Source organism: Tursiops truncatus, chromosome 3, assembly GCF_011762595.2.
Source record: "Tursiops truncatus isolate mTurTru1 chromosome 3, mTurTru1.mat.Y, whole genome shotgun sequence".
Classification (NCBI taxonomy): Eukaryota; Metazoa; Chordata; class Mammalia; order Artiodactyla; family Delphinidae; genus Tursiops; species Tursiops truncatus.
The window spans coordinates 92,533,428-92,546,109 of NC_047036.1; the positions used below are offsets into that span (position 1 = coordinate 92,533,428).

Sequence of the window (12,682 nt, forward strand, 5' to 3'; positions counted from 1 at the left end):
TTCGTTATTACTATATTTGTTATGGTGATCTCTGATCAGTGGTCTTTGATGTTATTATTGTAATTGTTTTGGGATACCACGAACTGTGCTCGTATAAGAAGGCAAACTTAATCCATAAATATTGTGTGTGTTCTGACTGCTCCACCGATCAGCCAATTCCCATCTCTCTCCTTGTTCTTGGGCTTCCCTATTCCCTGAGACACAATACTGAAATTAGGCCAATTAATAACCCTACAGTGGCACCTAAGCGTTCAAGTAAAAGGAAGAGTCGCACTTCTCTCACTTTAAATCAAAAGCTAGAAGTGAATAAGCTTAGTGAGGAGGGGATGTCAAAAGGTAAGACAGGCCGAAAGCTAGGCATCTTAGCACCAGTTAGCCAGGTTGTGAATGTGGAGGAAAAGTTCTTGAATGAAATAAAAAGTGCTACTCCATTGAACACATGAATGATAAGAAATCGAAACAGCCTTATTGCTGATGTGGAGAAAGTTTTAGTGGTCTGGATAGAATATCAGATCAGCCACAACGTTCCCTTAAGCCAAAGCCTAATCCAGAGCAAGGTTCTAACTCTATTCAATTCTGTGAAGGCTGAGAAAGGTGAGGAAGCTGCAGAAGAAAAGTTTGAAGCTAGCAGAGGCTGTTTCATGGGGTTTAAGGACAGAAGCCATCTTCATAACATAAAAGTGGAGGTGAAGCAGCAAGTGCTGATATAGAAGCTGCAGCAAGTTATCCAGAAGATTTAGCTAAGATAATGAGGGTGGCTACACTAAACAGATTTTCCTTGGAAAGCAGCCATTTCTTGGAAGAAAATGCCACTAGGACAGGCTGACTCTCTTGTTAGGAGCTAATGCAAGTGGTGATTTGAAGTTGAAGCCAATGCTCATTGACCATTTTAAAAGTCCTAAGGTTCTTAAGAATTATGTTATATTTACTCTGCCTGTGCTTTATAAATGGAACAACAAAGCCTGGATGACAGCACATTTGTTTACAATATGGTTTACTGACTATTTTAAGCCCACTGTTGAGACCTGCTGCTCAGAAAAAGTGACTCCTTTCAAAATACTACTGCTCATTGACAATGCACCTGGTCACCCAAGAACTCTAATGGAGATGTGCAACGAGATTAATATTGTTTTCTTGCCTGCTAACACAACATTCATTCCTCAACCCATAGATCAAAGAGTAACTTCAGCTTTCAAGTCTTATTCGTTAAGAAATACATTTTGTAAGGTTATAATTGCCATAAATAGTAATTCCTCTGATGGATCTGGGCACAGTAAATTGAAAACCTTCTAGAAAGGATTCACCACTCTAGATGCCATTAGGAACATTTGTGATTCATGGAGAGACGTCAAAATATCAACATAAACAGGAGTTTGGAAGAAGTTGACTCCAACCCTCATGGATAACTTTGAGGGAGGAAGTAACTGCAAATGTGGTGGAAAGAGCAGGAGAACTAGAATTAGAAGTAGAGCCTGAAGATGTGACTGAATTGCTGCAATCACATGATGAAACTTTAACAGATGAGGAGTTGCTTCTTATGGATGAGCAAAGAAAGTGGTTTCTTCAGATAGAATCTACTCCTGGTCGAGCTGCTGTAAAGATTGTTGAAATGACAACAAAGGATTATATTACGTAAACTTAGTTGATAAAGCAGCAGCAGGGTTTGAGAGAATTGACTCTGATTTTGAAAGAAGTTCTGTGGGTAAAATGCTATCCATCCAACAGCATGGAATGCTTCAGAGAAATAGTTTATGAAAGGAAGAGGCCGTTGATGTGGCAAACTTCATGATTGTCTTATTTTAACAAATTGCCACAGCCTTCAGCCTTCAGCTGATCAGTCAGCAGCCATCAACACTGAGGCATGACTCTCCACCAGCAAAGAGGCTATGACTTTGAAGTCTCAAATGATGGCTAACGTTTTTTAATAATAAAGTATTTTTTAAATTAAGGTATGCACGTTGTTTATTTAGACATAATGCTATTGCATGCTTAATGTACTACAGTATAGTGTAAACATAACTTTTCTGTGTATTAGGAAACCAAAACATTCTTGTGATTCACTTTATTGCAATGTTTGCTTTATTGCCATGGTCTGGAACTGAACCTGAAATATCTCTGAGGTATGCCTGTAAGTAACTAATTCAAGAGATATCCAGGAGAGTAATATTGGTGATTGTATGTCCAGCGGGTGGGGGTTAAGGAATAGAGTGGAATGAAGAATGTCTTACAGGTTTCTATGAAAATTTTGTGGATGGTGGTGCTATTGTCGGGGAAAATGTGAAGCGTGGTTATGTGGGGAGAATTAATTTTTGGTTGTGTTGTTTGAGTTGACTGTGGAAAATCCAAATGGAGCTAAGAGCCTTCTGAAATATAGGTCTAGAATTAGGATAAGGAGACCTAGGTGCTCGGAACTTGAAATTAGGAGGATTATTAATATCACTTGGGAGAGAGCAGAATAAGGAGAGCAAAGGGCTAAGGTCTGACCTCAGAGGAACATCAACATTTAAGAACTGGGAAGGATAGAAATCTTTCAGAGGAGGCTGGATAGGTGGGAAAGCTAATGGGTATGTAGTGAGGGAAATATTTGATGAAGGAAGGAATGGTCCAACAATGTCAGATTTTCTAACTTGTATCACACTGTGTTATAGTTAGGTTTGTCTCTTTGGATTATGAGCTTTGTGAGGCTACGTAGGGATATTTCTGTATCTCTGTCACTTGGCATATTCAGCCTTGCTATTAGCTGATACAGGGACTTTGGATGAAATTAAAAGTGACTGCTTTTCCTCAAGATGTACTTCTAGTGCTTTCCAGAAAATTATGAAAGTCTCTATGATCGTGGGGTAAATGACACTCCCTTAGAGTTGTGTAATGCATAACTTCCACAACTCTGTGTTTAATGGGCCTAAACACAGTGCTTAGTATCAGCTCTGTAAAATTGATTAAATTTAAATTACCATATATTTATTCACGCCTTATTTTTTACTCACTTTTATTTTTGTGTATATATATATATATATATAGTATATAAATTTTTACCATTGTCTTAGAAGTATTACTTGTCAGGTAGTATTACTTGTCATTCATGAATCTCACTTTATAAATGAAATAATTGAGTCCCACAAATGTGAAGTACCTTTTCAAAGATTAGGGGATCAGTATCAGAGTAGAGGTTCAGACTCACATGTCCTGATACTGGTTCATTGTTCTGTCTCCTAAATCATATTGCTTTTACAGTTTCCTTATTATAGTCTTTATTCCTTGTTTGAGCCTTAATTTTGTGTTTCAATTTTAAGGGCAGGGCGATGCAGACCTGGAATTTGTTTCCGGCTGTTCAGTAGACTTCGATTCCAGAATATGTTGGAATTTCAGACTCCAGAACTTTTGAGAATGCCATTACAGGTGGAAATTTACTTAACTCTATCTAAAAGGCTATTTTTTGTGGGTGAGGGAGGAGAGGGACCATTTCAACTTATACTGATTGGGCTTTTAAAAAATCAATTTATAAAATAAAATTATAAAGTATATATTATGGAGGGTGGTTATATATAACTAATATTTTTTTCTGTATAAGAAAATTTAACTCAGAAACCTCCAAAATTTAAAAGAATTACTTGAGTGCATTTGAATTTTAGTATGGTTTATAGATACATTGTTTTTTTAATGTAACATTCTAGGAGTCTGTCAACCACCTGAGTGTTCACCTTTTAAATTCTCAATGAGAAGTAGAAAACAAATCATTTAAAGTACAAAAGATAATACCAAAATCTCAGTTTAAGATGCTGATCTTACCTTGGTAGTTTTGGAATTGAGTTCACTGAGATTTCCTGGCCTGTATGAATTGTTTTCCTTTTGGTCTTCTGACTTCATGGAACAGCCAAACACTATGTACTTTCTAGGGAAAACTATCAGAAGTGCATTAATTTGATTCTCTGGTGTGCTGAGCTAGATGCTGGCTTCCAAACCTTAAAGAGACACTGGGTCATATTTTTGGCATCCAGGTACCTGGATGACTTCCCACTTCTCCATGCCTGTGTGCCATTTTCTGTTCTTCTTAGGATATGCAAAGTTCTTAACAAAAGCCTAAATTATCTCTCCTGCTTGTGTCTCCAGTTTTAATTTTTTAATTCTTGCCTTTCCTCTTCTCTCTGCTCATACCAGTAGTTTCAGTTTCTGAAGCACATTTTGTTTCCTTCTATCTTAGGGCCTTCATATGTGCTATCCCCTCTCCATTGAAACCACCCCCTTATTCCTTTTCTGTTTAATTCCTAATTAATCTGTACATCTTACTTTAAGTGTCATTTCCTCAGAGAAATTGTCTTTGACTTCCCATGGCTGCCTCCTCCTACTCTTTCTTGAACTTGTGTTTACGTCTTTAGTTCCCTGTATCCTTCATAGCACTTATCCCAGTTGTAATTAAGTAGTTAATTATATAATTATTCTGTTTTTCACACACAGTGAAAATCCATGGGGGCAGTGTCTGCCTATCCTTTTCTTTTTCTCCAACTTGATACATGGTGCCTGGCACCTAGCAAAAACTTAAATATTTGTTGAATGGATAAAAGATTCTAGAATGTAATATAAAGGGAAAAAAAAGATTTTTGGACAGTGACTGTTATTGTTATATATAAGAACTGTGTGAGGAGACATTGCCCGCTGTTGATGGAGGATGGTTATTAAGATTCTCGCACTAAAGTATGAGCCCATCTTTCATAGAAAGACATTGTTCCCTCTGCTGTTCATTTTAATCAGAGACTCTACTAGTCTGTGTTGGGAAACTATAGTTCCCAGGATTTTTAAAAAAATAAATATCAATTATAAGTGTCAGTATTTCAAAATTATTTGCTCTTCTTATTTACAGGAACTTTGTTTACATACCAAGCTCTTAGCCCCAGTTAATTGTCCTATTGCTGATTTCCTTATGAAAGCTCCTGAACCTCCACCAACTTTAATTGTAAGAAATGCTGTGCACATGCTTAAGGTTGGTGTCTTAATAGTTTCATTTTACCTGAAATTTAAACCAATTGAGAATATGTCTTAACTAATTTTTTACCTAAAAAATTATCTTCGTATTATGTATTTTGAATAATACTCTCGTGGTAATTATAGTAACACAGTAGGTATAGTTCATTTTTACGTAATATATTTGAAGCAAAATATATTTTTTATGAGGTACAGTAGCAAAAGAAAATTTATGTTCTTGTATCTTACTTATGGATTTTTAAGTATGTGGTTTGATTAAACACTTTTTGGTCATGTCAAGTTCTATTTTATATCCTTTTATTTAGACAATAGATGCAATGGATGCATGGGAAGATCTCACTGAACTTGGATATCATTTGGCTGACTTGCCAGTAGAACCACATCTTGGTAAAATGGTCCTATGTGCTGTGGTGTTAAAGTGTCTGGATCCCATCCTTACAATTGCCTGCACACTAGCCTATCGAGATCCGTTTGTCCTGCCAACACAGGCCTCTCAAAAACGTGCAGCTATGCTTTGTAGGAAACGTTTCACTGCAGGGACTTTCAGTGACCACATGGCACTTCTCAGAGCATTCCAGGTACTATTATTGTCATTTTATTTTTGAAATGTTGCTGGTTAAACACATTTCTAGGGTAAGTGTAACAAATTAAAAAATAGATATGATTCTGTTAATTTTGTTTCATTATAAAGTCACATTTTATTAATTGCTCAGAAAAATACCTTCCTAAACTGTTAATATGTTAAAATTATCATGTTTTTCTCTACTTTTTTCTTTCATTTTCTCAGTTTTCTCCTTGTAAAACTATGTATATATTTATTTTTATTTATACTTATATATATATTTCTTTTTTATAAACCCAAATTCCTTATCTTTAATCATATCTTGTTTAGGAATGCTCTAAAATTTTAGTTAAGAAACATTGTATATTATTCAAAGTATATAGAACAAAACTTAGAAGAAAATTATCTTGAATTTAATATCCATTTATTGATTTTTTACAGTAGGTTCCTTTCTTGTGTGCTCAAGAGACTATGTTAAGAATTTAATTTTATAAAGCAAAATCCAAAAATCACTTAAAAATTTTAAGATAATAATAGTGAGAAATTGAGGAAAGTGATAAATGGGAAAGAAAAGATAAGTATAGTGAACCTGAGTAAAGGAAATGATATATAATTTAGAAATTCAGCTATGTGGGGGAAGAATATGTTATTTCTTGAAAAGGTAGACATGTTATTTATCCTTCAATTCTCTTGAATGTAGGCTGTATCTATACATTAAAAAATTGTGTTTTTGCAGAAAGTACTCTTTTCCAGGCATACAGGATTTTTCCAATATATACAATTAAAAAAGTAATTATAAGGTCTTTTGTGGGCGTTATTGAATAGTGGTTGATGCATTGCTATTAATTTGGTCTATTAGATACCATATATTATAGTAGATCAGTTGAGTGATTATAACTGGGGGGAGATTTGGAGTAGAATTCCTATCTATTCTTTGTTTTTTCCCCAGCTCCTTCAAAAACAGAGAAGGTAAATTACTGCTTTTGTCTTTCTGTTATATTCCAAAGCAAGATAACTCATTTTCAAAGAGAGCTCCATTATGCTACATATAGGTGATTTCTAGGAATCCTACTTTCCATTCTCAGACAGATTAGGAGGGTGATATAAAGATTATTTTTAAAGGCCTGAAGTGGCAGGTTTCTTAGATATAAATGGTATTATGATGGCTTAATTGAAAATCTCCCATACTTCAGTGGAGGAAAGTTAGCAGGCACATTTGTAAAGGTAAATATTTTTACATAGCTAGGTATTTAGGTTGCCTGATACTTTGTTCTCATTGGGATTTTATAAACTCAATGGCTTTCATAGCATTTGAGTATAAATTGAAAATGATAAATTCTATTTGGTCATAAAGTCTTAGATTTTATTTTAAAATTATTCTAAAAAATTAGATGTTATTGACATATAACATTATGTTAGTTTTAGGTGTACAACCTAATGACAGTATTTATATATATTGTGAAATGATCACCACAATAAGTCTAGTTAACATCCATCACCACACATAGTTAAAAAATTTTTTCTTGTGATGAGAACTTTTAAGGTCTACTCTCTAGTCTGTTAATTAGAGTTGTGATGATTTCACAATACAAATCATTATGTTATGCACCTAAAACTAATGTTATATGTCAATTATGTCTCAATAAAATTATTTATTAAAAAAATTACTCTCAGGGACTTCCCTGGCGATCCAGTGGTTAAGACTTCACGCTTCCAGTGCAGGGGGTGCAGGTGCAATCCCTCACTGGAGAACTAAGATCCGACATGCCGCTCAGTGGAGGCAAAAAAAAAATATTCTCTCAAATGAACTTTTTACAAAACAGAAATAGAGTCACAGATGTAGAAAACAAACTTATGGTTACCAAGGGGGAAAGAGGGAGGGGAGGGATAAATTGGGAGATTGGGATTGACATATACTCACTACTATATATAAAATAGATAACTAATAAGAACCTACTGTATAGCACAGGGAACCCTACTCAATACTCTGCAATGACCTGTAGGGGAAGAGAATCTAAAAAAGTGGATATGTGTATATGTATAAGTGATTCACTTTGCTCTGCAGCAGTAACTAACACAACATTGTAAACCAACTGTACTCCAATAAAAATTAATTAAAAAAATAAATGTTGATGTTGAAAAATGAAAAAAAATTACTCTCTTAGCAACTTTCCAGTATACAGTACAGTGTTATTAACCATAGTCACTATGCTATATATTATGTCTCCAGGACTTATTTATTTTTATAGCTCAAAGTTTGTACCTTCTGATCCCCTTCACTTATTTCATCCACCCTCCTCACTCCTCTAAGCCCCCGCCTCTTGCAACCATTAATCTGCTCTCTGTATCTATGAGTTTGTTTTTGTTTTTCATAGTCTTAGATTTTATAAAGTAATTAGAAAAAGGAGAATTGACCTTGAGTGGTTATTGTAGTGATTTTCAGTTACTTTGGTTCCTAAGAAGTGATTAGAAACGTGTCTTGTTATGTAATTATATTTTTATAGGCATGGCAGAAGGCTCGAAGTGATGGGTGGGAGCGAGCCTTTTGTGAAAAGAATTTTCTTTCACAAGCTACTCTGGAAATAATCATAGGCATGAGAACTCAGTTGCTTGGTCAACTTAGAGCATCAGGTAAAGTTTTCTTCCAAAGAACCTATTTAAACTACTGAGAGTTGCCTATACGTTATAGTATTTCTAGTGTTAACTAACGCCATCTTATATTATTTTTATGACATTATCATGTTGTATATCTTATGTTCATGAACTGCTTTGTAGACTTCTGCATGACCTCAACTTTTGTTTGTTGATTAAAAAAATGATATTGTAGAAGCTATAGTTGAGAAATATATGAATGCTTTTTGATACTGTTGGCAATGAGCCATTTATAATATATTTGTTGGCAAAAATCAATTTAGAGATTGTACTTGTTATATTTTATCATTATTAATAAATATTTAGCTCTATGAAAGAGAAATTACAAAAATTTAAGTAGATTGATATGAAAGCTGGCCTTTATATTTTTGGAACATAAAACAACTAGTAATCACTTGAAGGCACTTGATTTTTTTTTTTAAAGAGAATGTCAGTTTTGCTATTTCATTTTAGAACTGCTCCTTTGAATTTCTTTTTGAGTGGCATAGTACATTGAGGAAACAGAAGAAAAGTACCTGAGCCTGGATTTATGGAATAGCTGAAGTGCCAAAGTAATATAAGGAATGAACCAGAGGATTCAGAGTTGTCTCAAATATGGGGAAATATGAAGGACTTTTGAAATTCAAGCAAGAGTACTTTATATTTACTTGACTTCACTTCCAGGATTAGTTTCTGTCACAACCAAGATTTATTAATACCATTCAGCAGAATAGTTTAGGTTTTCAGCTATGATTTTAGTATGTTTCTGATAGCAGCTTATGAAGAACTTTATTGCAAGAATATGTATTTGTTTCTGAAGTCCCTAACTCCTCAATGAATCTTCTGCTTACTTTAGCCTAAGCAAACTTAAACTTTCTTCGAACATTGACTATATTATAAACTTTTCAGAGGAGATTTTATGAATTATTGTGGCATTTGAATCATTAAACTTGTATGGATTATACAATTTTTTGTTAAAAACCCAAATTTAAAAGTATATTTTGTGCAATAGAAAAAGTTGGTGTGGTTTGTTTCCTCTTTCTAGGTTTTGTGAGAGCACGAGGTGGTGGTGACATTCGAGATGTTAACACAAATTCTGAGAACTGGGCTGTCGTTAAAGCTGCATTGGTTGCAGGCATGTATCCTCATTTAGTCCACGTGGACAGAGAGAATGTAGTATTGACAGGGCCAAAGGAGAAAAAAGTACGGTTTCATCCCACTTCAGTTCTCAGTCAGTCTCACTATAAAAAGGTAAAACTTTTTGAATGCTCTTAGGCCTTGAGGTAAAACTAATCTAATTTAGATAGTTGAAGATCAATAAAAAAATGCTCCCAATGCCAACCTGCTTTAAGAAATTAATTAGTTATGTATGTATAATTCAACATTGGAACAATATTTTGGTTGAGTCTTAAAGTTGGAAGAGGTAATGTGTTAAGTATTGAGGACTTTTGTACAAACTACATGACCAATGACTTGCTTTAATTTTTGTTTGGGTACTAATATACAACATCTATTTCGCTGAGGGACTTTGTACATTTTAAAAGTATTACCAGTAAATTAAGTGATAAATTTACTTAACAGTTTTAAAATTTATTTTCCTAATAGATTCCTCCAGCTAATGGTCAAGCTGCAGCAATTCAGGCACTGCCCACAGATTGGCTTATTTATGATGAAATGACCAGAGCTCATAGAATAGCTAATATTAGATGTTGTTCAGCAGTGACACCTGTCACTGTATTGATATTTTGTGGACCAGCTAGGTTGGCAAGTAATGCTCTTCAGGAACTTTCATCTTTTCGAGGTAAATATATTATTGAAGGAAATACAAATCTATTTGAAATAAAATTTTTTCTTCTTACTAAACCAAACAAATTTTGAAATTATAAAAATTTATGTGGTACTAGCTCCCTTTTGATGTATTAAGACTAATTAAAAATTACTAAAGTGTACCATTGTTCTTGAAATTGATTTCTAAGGTAACTTGATATTCATTTGTGCATTTTTGATTAAACTTGTTGATAGTCTGTTTTTTTCTTCCACTTGAATTTAAATGATAGTTTAACATAAAAAACAGGTAATTGTTTAACTACCAAATATAAAATAGATAGCTAGTGGGAAGCAGCCCCTTAGCACAGGGAGATCAGCTCCTTGCTTTATGACCACCTAAAGGGGTGGATAGGAAAGGTGGGAGGGAGCCGAAAGAGGGAGGGAATATGGGGATATATGTATATGTATAGCTGATTCACTCTGTTATACAGCAGAAACTAACACAACAATGTAAAGCAATTATACTCCAATAAAGATGTTAAAAAGAAAACAAAAAAGTAATTGTTTAAAGGAAATGTTACCCATAATCCCACTACCCTTACGCAAACACTTTTTAATATTATACATTTTTTTCTGTATGTTTACATATTTTAGGTTATTTTACCCATACTGTTTATATTCTGCTATTTTCATTTCACAAAATATAAAAAACATTTTTAATATTTCATATTAATGGCTGGAAAATATTCTATCACATTATAGTGACATAATGCATTTGAAATGTTCCTTTATAGTCGGACATCTAGATTGTTTCCAATTTTTTGCTATTTGGTGATTCAGCAAATATTTATTGGGCAACTATTACATGTCAGTTATTGTGCTAGGCATTGAGGATATAACAGAAAACAAGATATACAAAGTATTTCTGTCTTCAGGAGTTCACCTGTTAGTGGGTGTTGACATATAGCAAAAAAGTAAATAACATGCATGGTACTTTGAAGAAAATGAAGAGGGTCTCCTTAGGAGTGACCTACTTTAGAAAGGGACCTTAGACAAGTTTCTCTGAGGAGATGAGATTTAAGCTGAGCTCTAAAGTATGAGAAGAAATCAGCCATGTGAAGATGCAGAAATATGCTCTAGGTAGGAGAAGATGTCGAGGACCAAGATTCTGCACTAGGAAATGATATAGGAACAGACAGAAAGATTGTGTGATTGGGACCATAGTGATGAAGGTGAGAGTGGGATGATCTGAGGTTGAAAGAAAGACATGGACTTGTAAAGGAAAATGCAAGGGAAACCGTTGAAGGGTTTTAAGAAGGGAGTAACATGGTGTGATTTATGTTAAAAAAAAATCATTTTGGCTGTGAGAATGGATTGCTTGAAGGAGCAAGGACGGAAGAGAAGAGGCAGGTAGGAGGCTTTTGCAGTGGTCTTATGATAGATAATGATGGCTCAGAACTACAGTGATGGCATCTGATATGAAAAGAAATAGATCTAAAATTATTTTGGATGTACTAGTAATGGCTGGATCGAATGTGGGTGGTGAGTGAAAGGGAGGAATCATTAATTCTTGGGTTTTTGGCTGTGATAGCTAGTTGAATAATTGGTGCCACTTATTTGAGATTCAGAAAACTGGGAGGAGCAGGTTGTGTAGGGAAGTCAGGGGTCCTCTTAGACATGTTAAATTTGAGATGGCTAAGGAATCCTAAGTAAGATTTTTTTCTTTTTGAGTCAGTGGATTTATTATCCATATCTGGAGCTCAGGGAAAAAGTTTGGACTAGCAATACAAATTTGGAAATCATCAGCTAGTAAATGATATTAAAAAGAAGAGGGTTCTTGACAAAATTTGAAAAATTCTTTTATTTAGAATTTGAGTAGAGAAATAAACAATGGCCAGATACTGAGTTTTAATTTGTGACCTGTTGTGTTTGGAGAACTCCCCACACAAATTGTTAGTATATCAGGAGGATTTGTGTAAATGTAGAGTATCTATATTGACTTACTATTTTGTCTGTGATATAAGATAGTAAAAGTGAATTTTTTTTCCTTTCAATATGTGTGAACAGCAGATGGTATTCCTAATGACAGTAGTGATAGTGAAATGGAAGACAGAACTACTGCTAATTTGGCAGCTTTAAAACTTGATGAGTGGCTCAATTTCAAACTAGAGCCAGAGGTAAGTTGCTTTTTAGTAGTGTGATAGATTTCTTTTATTCAGTTGTATGAATTGATACACAGTGTGATGAAAATTATATCTTTAAAATTGAGCCCTTAGTATGAGAGAATACAGCTTGTTTTTCAGTTTTCATACATTCTCTGCCATATTGGGGTTTATTCTCTAGAGGATTTGAAAAATCTAGGTGTGGCTCAGTATTTGAGCATGGTAATATTTGAATATTTTTGTGTATATAAGAAAATATTGAATATTGGGTACACAAGAAATCCTTTCATTTTATGTAGCTCTGTTTATAAGGGAAAGGTGTGAGTTCATCCTGTTTTCTCTTTTCATATTTCTCTGGAGTAGGAAAGATGAATGTTTTTTTTCAAATTAAAATTTTTCTTGATAAAGCTTTCCCTTAATTCCATCTTTACTTTTAAAGATCATTCTATATCCTTTTTTGGGACAATATCAACTGTTAAAAGTCAATACTGGCTAGGTTTACTTTTTTGCCATACATTCATTTATCACTTCAACCTACTGCAGTCTCATTTCCATTCCCATCGATCTTTCACTTCACTGA

At 34.1% G+C, this 12,682-nt stretch overlaps 1 protein-coding gene across 7 annotated transcripts in view; it reads left to right on the top strand.

Annotated features, from left to right (window-relative positions):
- Positions 1 to 12,682, top strand: part of YTHDC2 (YTH N6-methyladenosine RNA binding protein C2) — an 83,272-nt gene that overhangs the window by 38,120 nt on the left and 32,470 nt on the right. For 6 of the 7 annotated variants that reach the window (XR_004525849.2, XM_073802406.1, XM_019940839.2 and 3 more), the window contains 7 exons: positions 3,294 to 3,399; positions 4,859 to 4,978; positions 5,286 to 5,558; positions 8,047 to 8,173; positions 9,219 to 9,424; positions 9,779 to 9,974; positions 12,008 to 12,117. Coding sequence is in view for 6 of the 7 variants with exons in the window: in XM_073802406.1 (XP_073658507.1) it covers positions 3,294 to 3,399; positions 4,859 to 4,978; positions 5,286 to 5,558; positions 8,047 to 8,173; positions 9,219 to 9,424; positions 9,779 to 9,974; positions 12,008 to 12,117 (1,138 nt within the window). In the remaining variant the exon portion in view is untranslated. The remainder of the gene's footprint in view (positions 1 to 3,293; positions 3,400 to 4,858; positions 4,979 to 5,285; positions 5,559 to 8,046; positions 8,174 to 9,218; positions 9,425 to 9,778; positions 9,975 to 12,007; positions 12,118 to 12,682) is intronic. The other variant, XM_019940841.2, reaches the window with a different exon arrangement.